This window comes from Lissotriton vulgaris, chromosome 6, assembly GCF_964263255.1.
Source record: "Lissotriton vulgaris chromosome 6, aLisVul1.2, whole genome shotgun sequence".
NCBI lineage: Eukaryota > Metazoa > Chordata > Amphibia > Caudata > Salamandridae > Lissotriton > Lissotriton vulgaris.
Window position 1 is genome coordinate 1,524,390,640 of NC_141694.1, and position 26,100 is coordinate 1,524,416,739.

General features: G+C 42.9%; 1 protein-coding gene across 3 annotated transcripts in view; it reads left to right on the plus strand.

The window, feature by feature from the left end:
- PLCB1 (phospholipase C beta 1) overlaps positions 1–26,100 on the plus strand; it is a 2,298,721-nt gene that overhangs the window by 518,387 nt on the left and 1,754,234 nt on the right. For all 3 annotated transcript variants that reach the window (XM_086927697.1, XM_086927698.1, XM_086927696.1), the window contains exon 3: positions 14,253–14,321. In XM_086927697.1, the coding sequence (XP_086783823.1) occupies positions 14,253–14,321 (69 nt within the window). The remainder of the gene's footprint in view (positions 1–14,252; positions 14,322–26,100) is intronic.

Consider the following 26,100-nt stretch of genomic DNA (forward strand, 5'->3'; position numbering starts at 1 on the left):
GGCACCCCATTCTATATATGGAGGTGGATAAGTGCCACAGTGGCTTGTAAGAGGGCCATCTGGTCAGCGGTTTTGACTAAGAGAGTCAGCTGATGAAAACCCTAAGATTCCCCACATCTAAACGAGTTGGGTGGGTCGGGTGAACCATCAACTAATAGTGCCTTAACCAGAAATAATTCTTTTTTTGTGAATGATCAAATTCTTTTGTCGCATTTTTGGTTTGCCTCTGTGAATAGCATTTTTTATGTCCTGTTCTTGTAATGTGCTGTAAGGCACGGGTCTATGAGCCACTACCATTAAAAAGTGGTTAGAAAAAAGATAAAAATAAGTCACAGCTAAATGGCTGAGAATTTGCTTTTCCAAAGATACAGTTAAATTGTTTCACCCCCCCCCCAAAAAAAAAAGCAGAATAAGACATTTCAGAGAACATTAGGGAGGAAAACAATGTGTGGAATCTTAGTGCATGCTTGACCCCATCGAATGGTAAAGGGCCAAAATTTAGAGAGACGTCACCGTTCAAGCAGTACATTTTTCCAGCTATGGCACTAGTATTTATGTGGCAACAATTACAGATCTACTAATATTTATGTTTTGTTCCTTGGGGGAGTTAGTGCACAAATGTAGGTTTGAAATCCAGTGGAGTGCTGGACAGAATAGAAGTAATAGGTAGACAGGTAAAAGTACAGATAGACAGATGGATGCATTCATGTCTCCATGGATGGATGGATGAAGGTTTTGATGAATGGAAGAGTGGGTAGTTGGATGGTTGGATGGCCTTGATGGGTGGTTTTGGAAACATGAATGAATGTTTGGATGGGTGAATTTCCTTAAAAAGAAAGAGCTTCTAAATCTTAAGCCAAAGTCCTCTTTATCTCAATCAAAACTCATCAACAGCAAAGGAATCTATCCAAGTAGATCTAAAGAAAATGAGCCTGAATATCTGGGAGAGACCAACAGTATTGAATAGGTCAAGGTTAAAGCAAGTAATTTAAGGAGAATTGGTGGGGCAGACATGCCCAGGTCTCAATCCCCTGACTAAGTATATATCCTTTTGAAGCCTGAGTAATACAGTGTGATCAGCTATAGCCATTTGCATGAAGTAATTTGATTTTTTTTAACCCAGAAGACTTAAGTATCTTGTTAATTAAATTTGTCATGAATAAATACACAATATTGAATCCATCATATCATAGTAAGTTACTCATTAAATCATATCACAAAACTGTAAGAAACAACTGAATTCCATTTTCAAAATTAAGCATTTTAACCAAAATTTCACAAATGCTTTAGACATTTACCTGATATCTGCCACAAGGACTGGGATAATTATCTAGAGGATCATTAACAATGTGGGAGAAAATTGGCTCACAGACAGGGCAGCAAAACCGGCCCATAACATGAGGCTCACACAGTGCCATTAGAGATGGTTGGTTGTGGGAATGTGTTAACTTATACCACTATCGTATTCCAAACACAGACTGCCAAGCACATTTGTATTTGTGTCTGGGCCTGCGATGTTGTACTACAAGAGTTACTTTACAGTATGCTATTTATCAGTATTTACTCCGTCATAGTGACAGCCCATTGACCTTTCAATATGACAGAGCCGCACTGGGAGGCAGCAAGGTATTGTATTTTGCAAAGCACATTTAGTTGAGGGCCGGGTGGTTATTTAGACAGAATATCGGAAACAGAAATATTGTGAACCAAAATATGGTGTCAAGAATATCGAGGACACAAATACAGAGAAGATATGTTTCTATACTTAAAGTTTTACTATGTATAACTTCACATATATGCACCTTGACAAAATACCACACAATGTGAGGGGGTACCAAAGAAAATCAAGCTGACGTACAATTATCAGCCACAGATAACTCCAATGAATTATCAACACAGGATGTAATTTTACTTAGGGATCTGGAGGAATTACATGCTGAAAGTACCACAATTGCACAATTACCCCATTATGACGAACCAGAAATAAAAAGAACTGTGCGTACCCCATTTAAGCCCAAATAAACATTTTGCCCAATCATGCTGAGAGACAATTTGGATCTATTTAATGAGAAGGTCACAATGAAATTGAAATCTATTATAAATCAACACACTCAGCAAGGAAATTTAATAAACAGAATAATGATCACCACAGACTGGTGAAAAAACTTCAAGCAGAAAAAAAGATCATAATTCGCCAGTCTGATAAAGGGGCAATATCGTGCTGTGGCCATATGAAATGTACTTGGAGGAAGAACTCAATCAACTAAATGACAGGGATTGTTATAAACGAAGCAATATGCAATCGGTGACTACAGCACACAATGAATTCTATAACAAACTGGTGGCATGGAAATCAGCAGGTTTACTTTCTAATGATGAATTTAAATTTTCAAAGAATTACCACCCATAAATTCCAACAATCTATTTTATCCCGCAAGTCCACAAGTCCACATCAAAACCTGTAGACAGGCCCATTATATCGGCCTGCGAGGGTTTACTGGAAAATACGTCGCGGTACGTGGGCTTCTTCCTGCAAAACCATGTTAAAAGTATCCCCTCTTATATACAGGACACAGGAGACTTTTTGAGAAACCTGAGTGAAGTAAAGTGGGAAGAAGACTATTTATTGATATCTCTGAACGATACAACACTATATAAAAGTATCAATCACCGTGATGGTATCAAAGCAGCAGAATGCTACCTGAATTCTATGTCTGATGTCATGCACATTCCCAACAGAATGTTATCCACCATGATTTTAACCTCTATCGAAAATAATTTCTTTTTATTCAATACCCAGATTTTTAATCAAATCAGAGGTGTAGCCATGGTGGCCTGTTTTTCTCCCAGTTATGCCTGTCTGCACATGGGGTACTGGGAGGAACAGGTCCTTAAGATTTAATACGAAGAGATTTTAGCAAACCAGATTTTATGTTGGTACAGATTTTATCAATGACATTTTTATGATCTGGAGGGGGACAGATGAAAGTGCTCCGAAATGTGTGGAGTGTATCAATTGTAATAACTTAAATCTTGGTTTTACAGCACAAATGAGCAGAAAGAACATGTGTTTTTTAGATGTAGAAGTCTATATCGTTGACAACAAGGTGGAAACTAGGTTACATAGGAAAGTAACTGCGAGTAACATGGTTTACATGCTACGAGTCATCATCCTGCCAATCTGATTAACAGCATCCCCTACGGGCAGATGCTTCGCATTCGCAGAGTATGAAGCAATGATAGTAAGTGCAGGATGGCACAATTGCAGAGCAAGGATAGGTTACTGGACAGGGGCCATCCTGAAAAAAAGCTTGAGATATTCATTAATAAGACTGCCAATTTCGATCAATACCAAGCACTTTTAACTTGCAACAAACCAGTTAGCATACCAAATGAGCCATCCACAAGATTGATTCTAACAGCCTGCAACACAAAGCCAAACCTATGATCATTAATAAAAACTGGGCATTGTTAAGGAGTGACTCCATTTGAGCAACCAGACCACTATATCCCCTTGCAGAACTTTTAGGAAGGCTTAGTCGATGAGCAATTCCTTAGTAAAAAGTAGTCCGGAAGTGGTGGTGGCCAAAACGTGGTGGAGTCCCAGAAATGGATTTACACGCTGTAAAACATGCAAAGAGTTCAAATATGGGGATAATAGAACAAGCTATACTACACCATTTAAACCCAATTCAGTACCAATCAGTAAAAGTCTCAATTGTAAAACTGAATACGCAATTTACATGCTGGAGTGCTCGTGCAACCTGCAGTATGAAGGGAGCACCAAATTGCAGGTGCATAAACGAGTACTTCAACAGTTGAGAGCAATTACAAACATTGATATTACGTACCCGGTTGCTTGACATTTTAAGGAGTATCATGACAGTAAGTCATAGATACGATCCTTTCCCAGAAGCAAGGCGGCAACCGGGAAACTATGCTGTGAAAACTTGAGACTAGGTACATTTTAGAATTGGATAGCAGGATACTCCAGTGCTTGAAATCGAGTGAGGATGTTTATACATGTCTATGATTGATTCCATTTTCTTTTAAATGAGATTTTAAGTAAGATCTTAGATCCATTTAGCCGCTGCGTCCATGATAATTGTTTTTATAGCTTTCCAAGATTTTGCACATTTGCACTTTAGTAAGTCACGGCTGTGAGTACTATAGGTGAATATTAGCATTGTTTAGCATGCACTTTAGGCAAAATTACTCATGGAAAGATTTGCAATCAAGGCCCACTTGGGCAGGATTTGGCTTGAGACAATGCTGTTTACACTTCCCTTTTGCTATTTTACACACTCGTACATTCCGACCTGATATGAAATGTATACATGGTTTGTAAAAAAATATATATCTCTGACAATTTGATATCAGTGCAACGTTTAGAATTGAACAATTGTTGATTACTGTATGATGTTCATGAAACCATCAATCAAATTGCGTGTAGAGACTGCTCTTAGCAAGGTTCTTTTTCTAACTTTAGGAAAATCTTTGCTTGATATTAACCTTTGTTTTTACAATGTTTGAAACATATAATATTTGTTTTAAATGTTTTTACTATATGTACTGCTTTTAATGCTATAATGTGGCTGATAACATTTATTTATCGCTGTTTTTATATTCATTATTTAGGGGTTACTAAATGGGTTTTCAGCGAACTGATTGCAGATTTCTTCTATGTTTATGCCTTGTGATAAAACACGTACATGCACTGTTACTTTAAATATTGGGAAGCACTCCACATGCGCGTCATGTGATCAAGGACACTCAATCAACAGAATTTGTATCAACAGAATTTGTATAGCGCGCTACTCACCCGTTAGGGTCTCAAGGCGCTGAGGGGGGGGGGGGTCGCTAATGCTCGAACAACCAGGTCTGGAGTTGTTTCCTGTAGGAGAGATGGTCCAGGGTCAGCCGTAGGTGGGTGGGGAGGGAGTTCCATGTCTTGGCTGCCAGGTAGGAGAAGGATCTTCTTTCGACGGTGATTTAGCCGTCATTTTTAAATCCCTCTTCCAGCTGACCTTTACCAAACTCATTAACATTGGTACAATTGAAGCCATGTACTTCTCCATTTCCGACTCCGCGGCAGTTATCCTGGCTGGCACGCTAGTCTATAATCCCCCCCCCGTCACCTCCCCCTCCCTCACTGCCCTCATCCAACAACTGGCTGACTTATCTCTTAAACACCAATACTTCATTGTCCTGGGCGATTTTAACCTCCACATAGACAACCCGCTCTGTGTGAAGGCAACCAACCTGTTGGAAACTATGGATAGCTTCAATCTCAAGCAATTAGTTGTAGGTCCCACTCATGTGGCTGGCCACACTCTGTACCTCATATTCGCCAATTTTCCACTTATCTCTGTCCTCCCGCCCCTCCCTCTTACTTGGACTGATCATTACCTCATTCCATTCTCTCTCACCCTAGGACGAAAATCTGCCCCTATGGCCCCCAGGAAGGAGCTGGGAAGAAAATGGCACAAGGTTACATGCGCCACCTTGGACCCGATATTCCATTTTCAGTCGGAGTACCTCTCCTCGGACATTGATGAAAATGTCTCTAGGTTGAATGCTACCCTCGTTGAAGCGATTGAGTCTATCGCCCCCCAGAAAATCATCACCTCCTCAAGGTCGCGACCCGCGGCTCCCTGGTTTTCCACCTCCCTCCAGGAGGAGAAAAGCAGATGCAAGGCTCTCGAACGCAAGTGGAGATTAAACTACGACCTCGAAGCCAAACTTCTATATAGAACGGCCCTAAAAAAATTCCTTAAACAAAAAAAAAGCGCGATGAAAGACCACTTTGCCTCTCAAATTAATAAAGCTAAAAATTCATCTAAAACGCTCTTTAGCATTGTTAAAGACTTTATTAACCCTCCGGCCAGGGCCCCCCAGAATACAGCGAGCCAGGCTCTTTGCGAGGGACTCTCAGACTACTTTCTTGAAAAGATCAATAAACTCTGTGACTCCTTCCCCACAGGGCCTGTCACCTTGCCTTCCCCCACTTGTCCCCCAGAGTCACCGTCCTTTCTTTCATTTAACAAACTTAACCAGGACGAGGCTATCAGGCTACTTATTCACTGCAAATCTGGTGCCCCCTCTGATCCTGTCCCCGCTAAAATCATGGGAGAACTGGCGCCTTCACTCGCCTGCCCCTTCCTCTCCATCTGGAATGCCTCCCTTCACCATGGCTTCTTCCCCACCACCTGGAAGGAGGCCTTGGTGATCCCTATTTTAAAGAAAACAGACGCAGATCCCACTGTTTTTGCTAATTATCGTCCCATTTCCCTTCTTCCTAAACCCGCCAAAGTTCTGGAAAAAGCCGTGCAGCTACAACTCACGGAATACCTAGAAAACCATTCTCTGCTGCATGGATCACAATCCGGATTCAGAGCCGGATTCAGCACTGAGACGGCTCTGCTGGAAGTATCCGAAACAATTCGAGAATGCGTGGACAGGGGCGAGGAGGCCATGCTGGTTCTCCTCGACCTGTCCGCAGCATTCGATACGGTCTCTCACCCCATCCTCCTTGACCGACTTAAGCAGATAGGCATTGGTGGCACTGCCTTCAGCTGGATCGAGTCCTTCCTCTCATCCAGAAGTCAAAGGGTACTGCTGCGTCCCTTCAAGTCTGAGAAAAAGCCTCTGTCATGTGGGGTGCCGCAAGGCTCCGCCCTCAGCCCCCTGTTCTTCAATGTCTATCTTGCCCCCTTGGCCGACGTTGTGGAGTCCTACGGAGTCAGGGTGGTCTCTTACGCTGACGACACACAGTTGGTGTTCTCCTTCAGGGACCACTCGGACTCCGCATTCGTCAATTTTCGCCAATGCCTTAACAACATCAGTGTCTGGATGACCGCGAACCACCTCAGATTGAATGCAGATAAAACGGAGGTTCTGTTTTTTAATCAGAAAACCTCCATCCCCTCCTCTTGGTGGTGGCCCACGGCGCTCGATCCCGCCCCGTCCCCCGTTCACTCGGCTCGGAATCTCGGTTTCCAATTTGACGACTCCCTGTCATGCAAAACCCAGGTAAATAAAGTCACCTCCGCCTGCTTTATGAAACTGCGCATGATAAGAAAAATCCTTCCCTATCTCCCCCCGGATTCCCGCCGTACAGTCACCCAAGCCCTCATCACGTCCCACTTGGACTATGCCAATAGCCTCTATGCTGGTGCCCCCCAGTACCTGATAGGCCGGCTGCAGATTGTCCAGAATGCTGCAGCCAGACTGATCGGTAATATCCCGTACCGTCAATCTGTTTCTGCTTATCGGAGGGAACTCCATTGGCTTCCAGTGGCTAGCCGCATTCAGTTCAAGGTCCTCACCCTCACCTATCGAGCCGTCAACGACTGTGGACCTACTTATCTGAAAAAACGGGTCTCGATTTCCCGCTCCACCAGATCCCTGAGATCTAATGACCTCCGCCTCCTGATCTCGTCCCGTTTTAGATTATCTAGAACTGGTGGCAGAGGGTTCAGTGTCATTGCTGCCAAATTGTGGAACTCCCTTCCAATTGAGCTGAGATTCTGCCCCTCTGAATCCATTTTCCGAGCCAAACTTAAAACCTGGCTCTTTTCCGGACTTTAGTCTCTCCACTGCTCCCCCTGTTTTACTCCCCCTTTCCCTTGGTAACTCTGGATTTTAGCGCCGGGACACCCCTTCGGGGGTAGCTGCGCGCTCTACAAACTACATAAAATAAAATAAAATAAATTTGCGGATTCGTGGGACGGAGGCGAGGGCGAGGCTGGTGGAGCGGAGCTGGCGGGTGGGTGTGTAGAATGTGAGTCGGCTGTTGAGGTACTTCGGGCCGTGTCGGGGAGAGCTTTGTGTGCGTGGGTGAGGAGTCTGAACGTGATCCTCTTGTTGACGGGGAGCCAGTGCAGGTCTTTCAGGTGGGCAGAGATGTGGCTGTGGCGAGGGATGTCCAGGATGAGTCGTGCTGAGGCGTTCTGAATGCGCTGGAGTCTTTTCTGGAGTTTGGCTGTGGTCCCAGCGTATAGGGTGTTCCCGTGGTCCAGACGGCTGGTGACGAGGGCCTGGGTGACCGTCTTCCTGGTTTCGGTGAGGATCCATCAGAAGATCATCGTGAGGGAGGAGTCCAGGATGAAGCCCAGGTTGCGTGCGTGGTCCGTTGGCTCGGGTGCGGTGCCCAGGGCAGGGGGCCAGCAGGAGTCGTCCCAGGCGGAGGGAGATGGTCCGAGGATGAGGACTTCCATCTTGTCTGAGTTCAGTTTCAGACGGCTGATCTTCATCCATTCCGCGACATCTTTCATTCCTTCATGGAGGTTGGCTTTGGCGTAGGCGGGGTCGTTGGTGAGGGCGAGGATCAGCTGGGTGTCGTTGGCGTAGGAGATGATGTTGAGGTTGTTTTGGTGTGCGATGGCTGCGAGAGGGCTCATGTAGACGTTGAAGAGGATGGTGCTGCGTGAGGATCCTTGCGGAACGCCGCAGATGACTTCGGTGGCCGAGGAACGGAACGGGGGAGGCGGACTCTCTGGGTTCTTCCGTCGAGAAACGAGATGATCCACTCCAGGGCCGCTCCTTGGATTCCAGTGTTGCTGAGGCGCTGTATCAGGGTGCGGTGGCATACAGTGTCGAAGGCTGCTGAGAGGTCCAGGAGGATGAGGGCAGCAGTTTCTCCGTTGTCGAGCAGGGACCTGATGTCGTCGGTGGCTGCGATATGGGTGATCTCGGTGCTGTGGTTCGCCCGAAACGCGTCATGGCGGTGGTGCAGGGCGTCCACTAAATAAACTAGAAATTGCACCAAATCTGAGTCTGCTTTCGTCATCATTTGGTATACCAGCGTTAACAGGCGAAGAAAGCTGCATATATGTATATATGTATGTACATTATAGATATATATATATGTATAAGCCTCCTTATCACTTTGGCACTGAAGAAGACCGTAAGGGCTGAAATGCATTTGCCGCAGTTTTAATAACAAGTGCTTCCAAGATTCCCCTGCGTGGCCTCTGCTCTTTCGTCAGGAGGATGTTTTTGGTGATATATATATATAATTCACTGAAAAACCATAGGTTTCACACATGTTATAGTTAGCTGGACATTTCACTCATACAAAACCATGTCATCAGTGATGTCATGAGTGTGTAGCAGAGAGATGTAAAAAGGGAAGAGGTATGCATCACCTCTCTGCAATCCGTCACCCCAAGCCCTGCCCCGTACCTTCACCACTGTGCAAATGCGCCCTGTGGCGCATTGGGTCCCTGGGGATCAACTAGCCTACCAAGAACCTCCACTATGCAAGGGGGCTACCTTGCAGAGAGGTGTAAAAAGGGGCGTGGCCTCATTACACCTCTCGGCGCATTTACAGAGTGGTGCAGGGAGGGGGCGTGGCCTCCTCGATCCCGATGTTTTTTTTTTTTTAAGAAGGGGGACTGTGCAGCCCCCCTTATTTTTCAATTTTTTGGGCCCTGGGGACCCCAACCCCAGGGCCTGCCCCCTATTTTTTTATTTAAAAAAAAGAGGAAGGGTGCCGCATGGCCCCCCTCCCGAGGCCTTAATCGCCCTGGTGACCCCATCACCCGGGGCATGGCCATTTCATTTTTTTTTAAGTAACCTCTTGGCCCCCATCCCGGGCAACTTCTGGCCCCGGGGACCCCATCCCCCTTGGCCAGGCCCTCCCCATGGGCACCGTGGGGGGTCCCCTAGCCCCCCATGGTCCCTGCCGGCTCCCTGCCTCCTGCGGGAGCCGGCATTGCTTTTCTACATGGGGAGCAGCTAACATGCTGCTCCCCATGTAGAAAAGCAATCGGCTTTGGTTTTTGGAAGAGGGAGCAGGTTTACTGCTCTCTCTTCCAAAAACCAAAGCAGTTAGCTATGGTAGGGCCCTACCATAGCAAACTACAGTGTCCCGGGGTAAGCACCCCGGGACAATGCAGGAGCCAGCCCTGGGGGGTGGCGGTCCCCAGGGCCACCACAAAACTCCAGGAGGGCGGCCATGCGGTCCCCCTCCCAAAATTTAAAACCCCCGGGGACGGTTATCCCCGGGGCTGGGGGGTCCGTAACGTAATTAAAAAATGTAGGGCCCCGGGGCGTGTGGGGGGCTTGAGCCTCCCCACACAGGTATTTTATATTTAAAAAAAATAGAAGCCCCGGGGGGTGGTGGTCCCCGGGGCTGCGGGGGGCAGTGAGCCCCCCTACACACATAATGTTAAAGCCCCGGGGGTGGTGGTCCCCCATTATTATAATAAAAAAGAAGCCCTGGGGGGTGTCGGGCCCAGGGCTCCGGAGGGCCATGAGCCCACTGCAATCATAACATTAAAGCTCAGGGGCCCCCATTGTAATTATCCACATTGCGCCCGGGATTTGGCCTCCTGGGGGCTAATTACAAATTTATCAGGCTTCTGGGTTTTTTTTTGCGGGATACTTGTACCCTACACGTATCCCGCGATTTTAAAAAAAATAAATCTTTTTTTTTGGGCCTTTGGGTCTTTGTGGGACCCCTGAGCAGGCCTAGGGGGTCAGGGTGTTTCTACCCTTCCCCTTTTGCACCTTTTACGCACTTGTTTTTCAATTGTCTTGTGCCTCGGTTCTACCGAGACACAAAATGGCTGCCAACACTTCCTGGTTTGACAGCCAATTAGCATGCAGCTTGTGCTCGTAATGGTACGCGTATAATCCTCGGACGGTACGCGTACGGTACTTCGTCCATAGATAAATCAATGATTTCACTTTTGATTTTCTCAGGAACTACTGCACGGATTTACACCATTTAACAAAAAACGTAATCTGCGAACCAAACTCTACCTTTTTGACAAATTTGGTGTAATTACGTTCAGCAGTTCGGGCTTTAGCCCGTCTTAAAGGTCCCTATAGAAGATTGCATGGGGAAAACATGTTTTGGGACCCCCCTTTTTTCTCGACCCCCACTTCACAAATCACCCGGAAACGTTCAGGAAAGAAGCGAAGCGGAGTTGGCCATCTTCTTGGAGAATTCTGCGAAGATTCATCAACCGGCGCCAAAGTTATTCCAAATAGAATGTTGCAGATTTCCTATGGAAACTAGTTCCCAACTATAACGTAGGTAATATATATACATATATATATTTGAGGTGATCAAGGCTGCCTGGACGGCCGAAACGCGTCTTGACGGATGTGGCAGAAATAAAATAATGCTAACTTACAAGCTGATCTGCGCCCGTGATTCCGTGTAAAGCGGTGGATAATGCGTGCTGTTGGTGATGTATATATATATATATATATATTCACTGAAAAAACCATAGGTTATAGACCATATATAGTTAGGGATTAGCATTTAAAAAACCTTATTTTATTTGCACAAAACCATTGAAATTCCATATATAGTTAGTTGCACTAACTATATATCGCGGACCCGCAATCCACTGCTAATGATGTCACATATTACATCATTCATGACATGGTCAGTGACATCACTGATGACATCACTGATGACATCTCAAATGACATCACTGATGACAACACCCAGTGACTGTATGTTTCTGTTAAGTTAAAATATGTCTTACATATTGGAGAATGAGTGGATGTATAAGTGTCTGGATGAAGGATTTAGTAGGTGCATGACTGACTGTATGAGTGAGTGATTAAATGTGTCTCACTGAGTGCATGGGTTAGTGATTAAAGTGTCTTAATTTGGCAATCATTATTTATGTTCTTCTGTAAACTGCTGCATGTTTAAATCAGTAGCTATATCAGTAACTATATGGGTTATTGAATGGTTGCCCAAGTATTTGTATGGGAGACTGAGTATGTGTGTGGGTGGCTGGGAGGTGTATAACTCTGTGCATAGATGTGTGAGCAGTTGATTCCCTAGGTGTATGGGTTCAAAAGTGCATGTAGAAACAGCTGTATGGACAGTTGACTGTGTGCATGAGTATATTGGTGAGTGAATGGATATCTCAGTTCTACATGTCAAAGTAAGTACATATGTAAAACACACTCCATGTGAGAGTTGACATATATAAATAACTGAACATAAGAGCCAGTGAATGTGAGAGTGGCTGTATGAATCATTGTGAACTTGTATCAAGGATTGTATAAGAGAGTAAATATGTGTTAGTATATGTTTGAATAAGTAAGGTGTGTATAACTGTATAGTTGAGGAAATGGAGGTGTGATTGATTCTTTGCATGACTGACTAGGTGTGTGGGTAACTCCATGGATGTGTGACAGTCTGTGAGTGCCTGTTTACACTGAGTGTATCTAAGGTTATATTAGAGTCTGAAGATGTATTATCACATAAATGATATCATCAGTGATGTAATCAGTAATGTCAAATGAGATGTCAGTGATGTCATCAGTGATGTCATTTGAGATGTCATCAGTGATGTCATCAGTGATGTCATTTGAGATGTCATCAGTGATGTCATCAGTGATGTCACTGACCATGTCATGAATGATGTAATATGTGACATCATTAGCAGTGGATTGCGGGTCCGCGATATATAGTTAGTGCAACTAACTATATATGGAATTTCAATGGTTTTGTGCAAATAAAATAAGGTTTTTTAAATGCTAATCCCTAACTATATATGGTCTATAACCTATGGTTTTTTCAGTGAATTTTCAAGGTTTTGTAAATGCAAATTCCTAACTATATATGGTCTATAACCTATGGTTTTTTCTGTGAATTTCATTGGTTTTTTAAAAGCTAATATCTATAGCTGTAAAATATATTCTTTATTAAGTGACGTATCACGTAGCCCGTGAGACGCCTAATGATGCATCGCATAACCGTGACGTATTGTCTCTGCAGCGCAAACCAAACCCAAAACGTAAGCGTGCCAGAACACGCTTAAAGATATATATATTTTTTTAACCTTAATTAGACAAAATCCACACGTGCACATATCACAAATGTTCAAAAAACACAATATGTCGGACTCCCGTTACGCTGCCGGTTAGCTGCCCGGTTAACGTACCAGGAAGCACCTTTACCGCGAAAAATCGCAATTTTTTTTTTCACCCCCCAGGGAACTTTAATAGCCCCCTCATCAATCCTAGGGGTTCAGGAGGGGTTTGCCTTACCCCTTTCATTCATTTACACCTTTTTTTTTTCCACCTCTTGTCTCTCGATCCCACAGAGAGACAAGATGGCGGCCGCTCCAGACTGTTTACAATGATAACAGCCAATCAGCTTCTCCTCAGACTCCCGTTACACTGCCGGTTAGCTTCCCGGTTAGCTGCCCGGTTAGCTGCCCGGTTCGCGTACCAAGACGCGTCTCTACGGCGAAAAAATCGGAATTTTTTTTTTTTTGGGGCCCAGCGTGGCTCTATAATATCCCCTCATCAATCCTAGGGGGTCAGAAGGGGTCTACCTTGCCCCCTTTCCTTCATTTCCCCCTTTGTTTTGGCCTCCTCTTGTCTCTCGATCCTACCGAGAGACAAGATGGCGGCCGCACCGGACTGTTTAGAATGTTGACAGACACCGGAGAGCCAATCAGCTTCGCTTCGCAAAGTTCCGATACGCGAAAAGTACGCGAACCGGAGCGCTGCCCGGAGCGCTGTTACAGATATATATCTTGTTTTAAACGTTAATTTCTCAAAATTCACTGAAGCACATATATTGAGACCTAGCAAAGGCACATCGGGCTAACAGTCCCTACAATTTTGCCAAGTTTCGTGGAAATCCATTCAGCCGTTCGGGCTAAAAGTGAGTCCAACCGCCCTATGGAAATTAACATAGGAAAAACGCGTTTTGGGACCCCCCTTTTTTCTCGGCCCCCCCTTGACGAACCCCCCCCCAAATTTCTAGGAGCTGCCCAGAAACAAAATGTGCCATTTTCCTGACAATTTCAGCCAATTCCGTCCACAAACGCCAAAGTTATTAGGCATAGAATTTTCAAAAGTTCCATAGAGAAAAAATCCGAACTATATATACCTACTGGCTATCGCCAGTAGGTAATATATATATATATATATATATATATATATATATATATATATATATATATATATATATATATATATATATATATATATATATATATATATATATATATATATATATATATAAACATTTGTCCGGCAGACAGGGCGACCAATACTTTAATAGATGCATGTACAGAGACGATTGTCGTAAATCCATTGTCAGATCATGACTTGTTACACTTTGACGCAGGTGCATCTTTATTTTAACAGTATTAACATGCTGTCATGGTAAAAAGCAGCAACAAAGAATCATATTGTCATCAGTGTGCACATGTACCAGATGTTCAAATTACAGAGCTTGTCATTGTTTTTCTTTGCAGGAAACAGAATTGCTTGATATAAGTCTAGTTAAAGATGCCAGGTGCGGAAAACATGCAAGAACACCAAAGGTAGGCATCACCCTTTTATATCACCTGTACATGTTATTGCTGTCTCTTTTCATAAAGCATACCTTTCTTCTTCTTCTTGTCTTGAGGACTAATTGATTTTATCATGCTAAACCACCATGTGGTGTGTAAGAACATCTGGCTGATTAAAGGATATGTCTTGTGACTTCTACAAGCATTGAGAATAGTAACATTTTGTGAAATTTGAGCAATGTCACCATTTGGGCCTGAAAATTAGAAGTAGGGTTTGCACACTGGGTACAATTCCTAAGCTTGCACTCGAGAAGTAAAGATGGCTTGTGATCAGAGGCTGAGTGATTATTATTGGTATGGATGTTCATTACTAGGATTGATCATTATTTTTATTTGCACCCCAATTATCAGCTTCGGGGGTCCTACCATACTTGGAAGTGGAGAAATAACAGGGAATGCAAGATTTTGGGGAATAGTATTTAAGAATCACCCCTGTTCCCACACCAGTACCAGCCTATTTTCCTGTGGTATTTAACACAGACATGTTGCTTTCAGCAGCTGAAATCTTCATGCAAAAAAACTAAATCAGTAATTCCAGTGGGCCTGGTAACTCCTGTTACTGGGACCAATGGAATTTATGTGTCACTCCTAATGAGATCCATGAACATTAACTTAATCCTCAGGTGACTGTTAAATGCAAAGGGGTGTCTGGAAGTATTTTATGATTGGATAGTGTTCTCTATATCTATATACGTCTATACCTATACATGCTACATATAATTATATATCTCTCTCTATATGTATACCTATACCCATATCTATATTTATATGTAAATCTATCTAAATATATATATGTATATGCCTCCCGGAGAAGCGCCAGGCGGCGCTTAAATCTGACAGCAGCCTCGTCTCGCGGGACGAGAGAGGGACGCCGGGCGAAGCCCGGGCCAAGGGCGGGCCCGTTGTTGCACGTTAGTGCCCGGTAGAGACCGGACCGGGCCACCCCCCTTGGCTCTCGCTATCAGTTCTGTCAGCTGTAGCCCAAATCACCGGCCCCATAGATCAATTTATTTCTCGGGCTAACGAGGCAATTGACCACAGTATCTCTCTACTGGAAGCTAGAGTATCTCTGGAAGTTATGAACGCTAAACGCTCGTCCCTGGGCCTTCTAGCAACTGCAGCCTCTCCCGCCCAGCAAATCCTAACTAATTCCTCCCTCCCCTTACCTCCGACTGTTGCTGATATACATACAGTACCAAGCTCAGTTGACCTATCAGTAACTCAATCAGAGTCTGACTCGCTATTATCAGGCAATCTAGAGGCCACTCCAGACCTAGAAGCCTGTCAAACACTCGAAAGATTAGAGTCAACTATAGATAAACACCTTCGAGGAGTAAGGGAAGGAGCCATTCCCAAACAAGGCACCACTAATCCACCTGATAATGTACTAACTTTTGTCACTCCTTCGGGACTCAGGAGGGAATCTGGGAGGGATCGATCCAAACACACAACACAACCTACACAATCAACGATAACTTCTTCAACAGAAAGCAATTTCTTACTACCTCCCACTCTTATTGAGGACACGGCTAATCCCTGTAAAGTATGTAAAACTACAACACAAATACTAACTTCAATCAAAGATCTTTTTTCTCAGCAGTTAAAACCTATACAAATCAGTATAAGGAACTTGGAAGCTCAATTAGCAATCCTATCACGAACTTACCCTACCACAAAAAATTCACACTTAGCCAAGCAAGGGACAGGAAACATCACTCATCCCCCAAAACTATCCCACCAACCACAACCAGCAGTAGCTACCAAACAACTCGTCCCGACTATCCTGCCCTCTCAAAAACCAAATCATAATGTCCCAATACAAAAACAGCATGAAACAACCTCTAGTGTACAAAAGACTAAAACTACCACGGAATCGTCCCAACACACGCCCAGTATAGGTCCAGTAAAACCAGGGAAAACTGGGAAAACAGTAGTTAACGCAACCACAAATCATACTATAAATAAACAGGCACCTACACCCTCTAAACCAACGGGCACACAATCCCAGCTGGTATCTAAAAAGACACCAAGATTTAGGCGCCCAGTGCACCTTCCACCAGAAGCAACTCCGTATACAATCATTCTCACAGGCGTACCTGAACTAACCGAAGGTATGACTGAAACCGCCTGGTCACTCAAGAACAAAGTCATGCAGTGGCTAAGTATAAATAGACCACTAGAACCATATCACTCTGGAGGGATCTCCACAGTACGTAGAGTAACATGGATAGGTACAGAACCCAAGTCGATTCACGGAGACTGCATTATAGTAACTTGCAGGGACCCATCCACCGTGGACCATATTTGTTCATGGCCTTTACTGGAGAAAAAGGGTGGAATAGACGCCCAACACCTTTCTTTCTTCTATCCTCCTTTGAATTCACATCAATATATTTCCATCCCGAACTGGCAGCACCCACAAGAAGACCATTGGAACCAGGTAGAATATAGCTATGGGCGCGGAAACAGAAACCGAAATAGAATTACAGAGTGGCACAAACAGCCCTGGCAAGGTAGACCATATCATCCACTGGAGGGCTGGCAGGGTCTCCCAACAAGAAACTGCTACGACTGTTTAGAGATGGTGGATTGACCGTCAAGGCACCTAAAAGTTAAGAGCAAGAACATCTATACCACGACTTCTCCACCTAACCATAGATCCCAGTCATGCCCATGCCCGTTTAATCCCGGAGGTCAAGTAAAGCAAACTTCACTTACCAACATAAACCCTGTAGACACTAAAAACGCCATTCCCAACGAAGCGGTGACCATAGCCTCGGTTTTCCCCATGGACAGTATATACCGAAACCTTAATCAATCTAATGACTCGAGATATACTACGATTCCTCCCTTGATCCCCGCAGTGAATTTTCCTTGCGAACCCCCTGCCCTACACTCATCCATTGAATCCAACAAGCTGAACCTCTCCACAATGTATTGGAATGTCCCAGGCATGCTCTCCAAATTATCACTTGAATCATGGTCTGAAACAGTAAGGGTTCACCAGGTACTCTGTTTCCAGGAAACATGGTCTATCACTGCAAATCATCTAGCAGGATACAAAACCTTTTTCACCCCAGCAGTGCAAGGAGCTCTGGGTAGGCCTAAGGGGGGTCTCGTGATCTATGTTGCCAATACCCTCCCTTTTCTATCCATTAAAATGTTAAAAGAATCTTTGACATACCAAATCATATATATATATATATATATATATATATATATATATATATATATATATATATATATATATATATATATTGTTACTGCCAGAAGAGCCATGTTTCAAACCTTCATTAAAACCACTGGGGTGAACATTGTTTTTAGTGAGGGGCGTCCAGCAGCACCCACTTGGATTGTTTATTAGCAGGACTACATAGACCAGCATGTAACCATGCACATGCCTACCAGGCGAAACCTCAACGCCCACTGGGGCGGGACTTTTTCTAATTAAAGGGGCTTGTCCCATTACAAGCTGTTGTCCGTCCCTCATTTGCCAGTGATCAAGGACTTTGTTGTCCGAAACATGTTTGGCGCTTGTTTGGAGGGGGAGGCTGGCTCCACGGCTGTCCTCACGAAGGAGGTTCCAGCTTCCCAGGTGTGGCCTTTCCACAGAGGGCAACCTTTTTTTTGTGTGTATATATATATCAATATATATATATCCTTCTTAAGGGTATTCATTAATGTTTGGGAGACACCAATAAGGATTGTGTGTGGGTGATGGGAGTCTATTGATATTATGTTAGCTTTCGGGTGTTACCAGAGATCTCTTGTGAGACTGGTTTAGGTAGAAATCTCAATGACAAACAATAGTAATGTGCACTGACACATCCTTACAAACTATTTTGACATTCTGATTTAACTACATTCAATTGAACATCCACCACACAGCCGATATGGCAGGTAATTTGATTAAGAAGATATTCCCAACAGTGACGTTAGATGTCCTCAGATCTAAGTAAAAGCAAATGGGTTTCCTAGCATCTGGCATGAGATTGCGCAGAAGTAACAAACTAATGGGAAGAAATACCAACCACAGTAGAGCGAGATGACTCGAGATGGGCTGACTGTTGCGTTTTGGGATTTTCTAGCCACCCAAATAGTGTGAATGCCAAATCGAGGTTCTTAGTTATCTCAGTACTAGTTGCCAGAAGAACTTATGCAATGGCTAGGAAATCATGAGTAGCTGCTCCACTATGAAAGTGGAGGCAGGTGTGGTCAAATATTGAGCTGAGTGAGAGAAACAAGTTACTGCACTGAAAGGAGATAAGAAGGAGATTCATGATAGCATGACAATGGGATGAGTTATTAAAGTAATTTATAACCACCAATGTGAATGAAAAACCTCCATGATATTTGAATTGCCAAATTACATACAGTACAATCTAGGGTAATTTTTAACTTAGCTAGTAGAAGTAAATAAATTGATAGGATGTTCACATTTGTAGTACTAACAGTGTAGGTTCTCTATAGGCTATTGGCTGAACTCGATCAGACACCCACCTAGAAAATCACTCACATAAAGATTATTATGACAACAAAACAATCCTGTGCAAGTTAGTTAATAGTTATATGTTGTAACCTTGATCCGAAAGGAGCGCTTTAATTCAATAAAATTCCCAAGTGAATTACTCTTTATGTAGCTCAATTCACAAAAAGTCCGTAGGCAGTTTTTTATGTATCCAATTAATGCATTTTATTTATTTGTTCTCTTCATAACTCCAGATCACACCATAATAATCAATGTCATCCAACGCTTTTCGTCCATTACTTCACTTCACCAGGGCTTAATTTAAAATATTATTATTCGCAGTTAGCTTCTAACCGGATACCCCTCTTGGCAGCATCTGTCTGTCCTTTCAATTGTATGTGGGATCTTTCAGTTCCTCTGTCCAATTCAAAATGAAGTCCTTCTTGTCGGTGCGATCCTTCCTGCCAACTTGGCCAAACATGCCACGTGCTGTATACTCCTTGTAGCCAAGCGGCTTCCATCACTCCAGAAACAGAAAAGACAGCAAAAGCTGCTCTCAGATTTCCCTCATTGTCTCTTAGATGTGAGCCATCGACAAACAGAACATGAACTGGGTCAGACAATAGCTCATAGACAATTTCAGTATGTGGTTTGGTGCATAGTTCAGAGACAGTCATGCTCTTCATTTTCCTTTCCTTCTGAATTTGAAACAGGAAGCAAGGTAGCAGGGTTTAACACAGAACAGCACTTCAACATTACATTATCAGCAGCCAATATCACTTACTCATACCGTGTCAATCTGTTATTTGTTAAGTCCTGTGTTCTTGTTAACACGATTTCCACCGAATGTGGGACGTACACTGTCATGGGATGACCCATCACGATACTCTCACATCGTTCAATACTGACATCAGTTGCAGGAACGGATTTGAGACATCCGACCAATGCTGACTCTACTGGATCTAACATAGCGGAGAAATAGGCCACTGGTGTATGGGCACTTGTAACTGTGTGAGTACAAAGAGCACACAACCTTCTCATTCATGACAAAACAGCAAAAACGCTTTGCTGTAATCAGGCATTCCTAAAGCTGGAGCACGACATAGGGTCTCTCTCAGCTCCGGGAAGGCAAGCAAGCAATCGTTATCCCATGACACGAGATCTGTGACATCTTTGTGTGTCAACATCTGCAAAGGTTTAGTCATCAGGGAGAAGTTGGGAATCTAGTGTCAACAGTATCCCACCATTCCCCAAAAGATCTTGACCTCTTTCAGAGTGTGTGGTGGACTCATTTGCATGACGCCAATACCCTCTCAGCTGATACCTTTCTCTGCCCTTCACAATTTAATGTCCCAAGTACTGTACTTCATGCAAGCAATATTGGAGCTTGCTTGGGGACACTTTTTATCTGTTTTAAGCCAGGGGATTTTACAGAGCAATGGTATCATCTCTGCAAGCCTTGCTCATATTCAATGCAAACAAAAGATTGTTGATGTACTGAACCAGACCTGAGTTACGAGGTAAGACTAATGACTTAAGATTCTTTTTCAAAATCTGATTGATGATAGATGGACTTTCGGTATACCCTTGAGGGAGAAAACACCATGTTAAGACATGAATTCCCAGCCAGAAAGCGAATTCAAATTGGCTTTCCTTATGGAAGGAATCCAGGGAAGCTCCTTACAGAGATCAATCACTGTGAAGCCCTCATCTTCATATGGAATTTGAAACAGTATCAATCATGGATTCAGTACCACAGGACAACAAGAAACCACTATACTGTGTATCTTTCGAAGGTCCTGCATAATGCAGTATTTACCGCTAGCCTTCCACAGGCCCATAATAAGAGAATTGCATGGGATACCCAGAATCTCTTTCAGAATGCCTGGTTCAATCATGGATTCAATCAGAGGTGTGATACCCACCACAGTTTCAGGTGTCAGATTATACTGATATGTTATTGGGAACTCAGCGTTTAGTTTAACCTGTGCACGGACTGCTTTAACTCCTTTTCTAAGTCCAATCTCTTCCCCCGTGAAATCCCACACCACTGTGGAGACTGTGTCCCTAAGGTCTAAAGGCATATCCTCCACCACCAGCAGAGGAAGCATTGTGACCCACAGGTTATGGCTAGTCAATTTCAAGCAATGTCCACATAATTTATCTGTAGTTCAATTCCCTTTGGTGTGCAATATATGGTGCAATTCAGTTTACCCAACAAGTTACGTCCCAACAGACACACAGGACTTGCATCACATACCACAAACTGGTGACGATCCTCAAAGCACCCAATCTTCACCGGTATCTCCTCAGTTAGAGGATTTGAAATTCTCTTATTTGAAATCCTACAAATTAGACAAATTTTCCCGAGAGGGGTGGGCATGGGACATCTGCTGTTCTCAAAGTAGAGCGTGTAGCACCATTATCACTCAGGAATGTAATTGGGTAAACAACAACATCTGCATCAATATAGGGTACTCTCTGGTCTACCGCTGAGACTGCACCAAGTATGCAGTCTTCTTCCCTCCTCAAGCACCGTCATAAGGACTGGTCTACGCCAAACTCATCAAAAGTTTTCATCAGAGGCATTTGATAGTACGTTTGATTTCCCTACGATATCATTGGAGGCTGTCGTACTTGTAGCACATGGCCTTGATGGCCTCCCATATTCTGTGATCTTGGCCTAGTCACAGTCTGTATCTATGCCACATCATTCTGAGTCTGACTAGGTTCTCCACCTTGCTCTTGGTTTGCAGGGTTCGGACATCATTCATGTTTCAATGCCCCACACTTATTACAAAAAATGGCACATTGTGGACTTCTTCAGCGTAGCAACATCCATCCCTGTCTTTGGATCTATTGGGACACCTCTACCTCTTCCTTGTCCTGGCAATCCTCCATTATGCTTTGCCTCAGCTCCAGCGGGGTGAGTTCTCTGTGTGCGAGAACCATTTCCCAAAGGTGCCAGTGCCTGTCCTCCCTTTTGATTTTGATCAGCCCTCATTTGTACTAAGATCAATTTCTCTTTCATTCTCTTTTGTCTTGGCTTAACTTCACCACTGCAGTACCTTGCATAACACAGAATATAATCTACCGTCTTGTTCTGCCAACAAATCAAATGCTGCTGTAGTATGATATTAATCTCCGGTCTCATTCCTGTTACAAACTTGAAAACAAACTGTCCTGCGTCTTTGGGTCAAGGGTGTCTAATCCACAAACTGCTTCAAAGCCTGCAACAATCTTTCATAATAGGCAAGAATAATCTCTTTGGGCTCTTGGGTTGTTCAAACAATTTTGACCCAATCAATATCTTGCGGGGCTATTTTAGATGGTAGCCATGTAATCACCTGATCATATTTCTTCATTACCATCGGTGATGGACCATGAGTCACTAAATCACTCTCTGGCTCCCCTTCAGGCCATTCTACTATGATCTTACATGCTGACCACAAGTCAAGAGGAACCACAATTTCAAATAACATATTCAAATTGACCCACAACACCTTCAAAATCTTCACAAATCTATCAACCTGTTTGTATCATTCAGCAGGGTTTCCCCTTAACTTTGGGGAGTCATTTGTGAATAGGGCAAGATCACCTCAACTCCAAGGCTCGTGCACATAGCCCCAACTAGGCACTTCCCATAATGGGTATGCCTCTACGCCTGCTTTCACTCTCCTCTGGAAGAGGCAGTTCCCTTGTAACCTTCTTTGCAATTTTCTTCTTTGACCATCTTTCTTCCCATTTGTCTAACATACTCCATGCACTCATTCTTATTACCAGTTCTCAAAAGTGTACTTTTAATCAAGGTACTCTCTTGTCTATTTCCTCGTGACTATAAGCACGCCTGTGATTCCCTTGCAACATCTTTGTGCCAGTCAGATCTTCATCACCTTTACTCCAAACAGCAGCTCACCCTCCCTCACAAATTCTCTGTATGCATTAATTCACACAATCATCTTATAATGCCTAATTGTCTGTATTTCTAAAAGAAAATAATGACACACTCATACAAGAATACACACTTACAGCAAAACCTCGACCATCAGGGATTCAAAAGAATCAGTACAGTTTACCCTTTGTGCTGAAAGTCTACCACATGATTCACAATTGTCCCATTCACACAAAGTTCCCTGTCTTAGGTGGAGTCTTCGACAGTGTCTCACCACAACCCCTCTAATCTTCGGCAGACAATCACAAACTTGGTGTCTTCTACACCTTCAAAATATCCCAGGATCTTAGGCCACATCAGACCCGATAACCATATCTCAATTCCTTGGGCCACTTCAGACCCGACAACTACATTCACTCAACTCTCGCCACAACCCTGCATGGCATCACATAATGAAATCATCCCCGCAATATCACACACTTCACACATACCCTATTAAAACTCACTCCTTCTTTCACCGCTGTTCTCTCAACACATCGTCAAACTCGATCCTCTCCAGTTCTTGGTCATTGGGGGCTCTACCTGGTGACTTTTGAGTCAGGGCTATACACCATTCTAGACTAGGTTCCAGATTCTCCCCTCACTTCACCACTCATCTCTCCTACCTACTAAAAGGGCCTGTGCCCATTTGTTCAGTACTCCCACAAAGCTGTTCCTTTAATGGTTCTTTTTAGCATCGTGAAAGTGTAAAGGGTGGCAAAATGTCTGAAATAAATTAGCATACAGTGTAACCTAATGTGGCTGCATAATAACGTTAGTTGATAACCAAAGGAAGATTAGTCATATTTATTACAAATTCAAAAATAGTTGGACATATACGAATCATCCAAAATACAGAAGAAACTGAAGAAATCCAAAATATCTACAGAGATTCACTTGGTGCAGCAAGAAAATAACCAGTTCTAAGACTATTATGCTTGTAATTAGAAAGCAACAGTTACAGTTTGGCACTGTGTTGATGAAAAGCATTGCATTCTATCTATTCCTACTCTAACTCTGAAAGTGGCAACCCTAATTCAGCAATTGTACAAAGGGTTTGAAAAAGGAAAAGTGTCCGCGGTTAAAGCCTTCCTAAGGGGTCACTCCAACATCAGATGGGTCAGGCAGTATAAAGCCACAAGCAGGAAAGTAGCAGGCTAACATTCAGGTGTTATCTGTCAGAAAGACAAGATAGGAATGGACATCTGTACCTCTCTTCAATGCATCATTTATGCAAAAAATTTATTTAGGAAATGTTCCATAATGCTTTTCTCACAAGTACTCTACAATAAGCTCAGCCACAAAATGTTCAATGACATCAATTCCTTTCACAGCCTTCTCCATGTGCGCCTCTTGGCAACAGTTCGTCCTTGGTCTCTTTTCCTCTTCCAGTGTAAACACACCTCCTTTAACCTTATTTTCACCAGGCCGAGCTAACTATAACTCCTTCATTCCTCAATTATCTACTGAAATATTACCCCTTCTCTTCACTAACAGAGTGTTTGTCCATTTGCAATGCAAACGTGAAACAAATAACATTCTACAAACTTGCATGGGAATCTACCATAAGTTTCAGAAACAAGAACATTCAAACATGCTGAGGATTCAGGCCTACCTCTTGGGCTAAAATAATAATTGAACCATGTTATTCGCAATTAGTATTTCCATAAAGGCATTATCATTTTAAATAGAGACATTCACTAAACTGTATTTATATATCTATTTCCACCAAATCATTGTCCAAATTACATTCAAAATACATTTAATGTGTCAATGCTTCATATCACTAATGAGCCCTATATAAGTGTGTTACATCGTGTACACGTATTCAGTAAATTTCTATAAATCATTTGTTAAACTTCACATCGGATTGTGTTAATTCCACAAGAACATGTTAATTGATTCACATTTGTTCTAACATCTAGTTTCACCAATAACACCTTAGCAGATGTAATACGACAAAATGCCTTCACTCAAACTACTCAAGGCTCTGAACATCGAATGGTGTGTGCTTTAGAGTAAAATGTGAAGGGCATTGCTCAAAAGCTAATGGATAAAGGGGACTGACCTATTGCCCCAATCAATGTGTGTCAACCGTGGGATAATCCATAAAGGGAATGACACCTAAACAGAGCAATAGCAGAAAGAGGGCTTTCTCAAAGCCACTTTCTTTGTTGTATTCTTATTAATATGCAATATTTTGTGAGTACGTAAGCCTACCTAACACCTTAACTTGTCTCTGTGCCAGACCTAAACAGAACACACTTGGACATTGCTAACAGATTAACTATTCAAAGAGCTGCATTGTGAAAAAGACGTTGTGTGATACATTAGTTTGCAGGAGGCAGTCGGTAAGAATGACAAAGATGTTTTCAACACCCATGATAAAGTTTTCTTATTATGGTGAAAATGTGCATTCTACTACCCAGTCTTTATTGCCGCTTTGACTGTTCGAAACAAAAACATGTTCAAAAGATGAAAAACAAAGTGACAGTCAAGTTTATCTATGAAATAAAGTCATGCATTGCCATGTTGTCAGACACTCCGAGAGAAATGCACTTGGAGAATCAAAAGTGATTTGCAGCTCACTGCAGACTCCAGATAACGTCCCTATGAAATATCACTTCAATGCGATACGCATAAACTCCTGACAACACATTTACATAACAAAACGGATGCAGCCGTTTGATGTTTCTGTGCTATCAAGCAATTAACTCTAATTTGAAGTGCACAAAGGAATACCTTCCATGCATTTTTGATAACATGACAAACATCGCACTACTTTAAAACACATTTGGCAATTACATCACAAGCATTGTCTTGTAAGCAGCAACGTTGCATATCCCATGAGCACTCCATTTGTCCAAATATGATGAATGGGAGATTACTTGTTGTTGTGTTGAACAATGTGTTTTATCAAACAGAATAAATCCCTTTTGAGACATTTTCGAACTGCTTAATATAAATAGGAGAAAACATTTTTTTTTGCCAAAATTCATTATACTTCAAATATTTCTTTTTTCTAATTTCGGTCCTCATCTTCTTCAAAACTTTATTTTTTGAGAGACCGTGACATGGCGTCACACATTAATAGGTAGAGGTATATTCATTAAATATATATATGTGGGCACAGTTTTCTTCAAGTCATATGTGTAAGAAATTACTTTTCAAACTGCTGCAAATAATGTTTAGCACGTGTTTTGTTCAAATATCATTTTAGATGACATGTAGAGTTTTACACATAGAGATTCTGGTTCATGTCTAAAATTTGCTAAAATGAAAATATAGCAAATAATTTGCATTGTTTTCTCTTGTTATGTAATACGAAATCAAGTTTTGGAATCTATTTT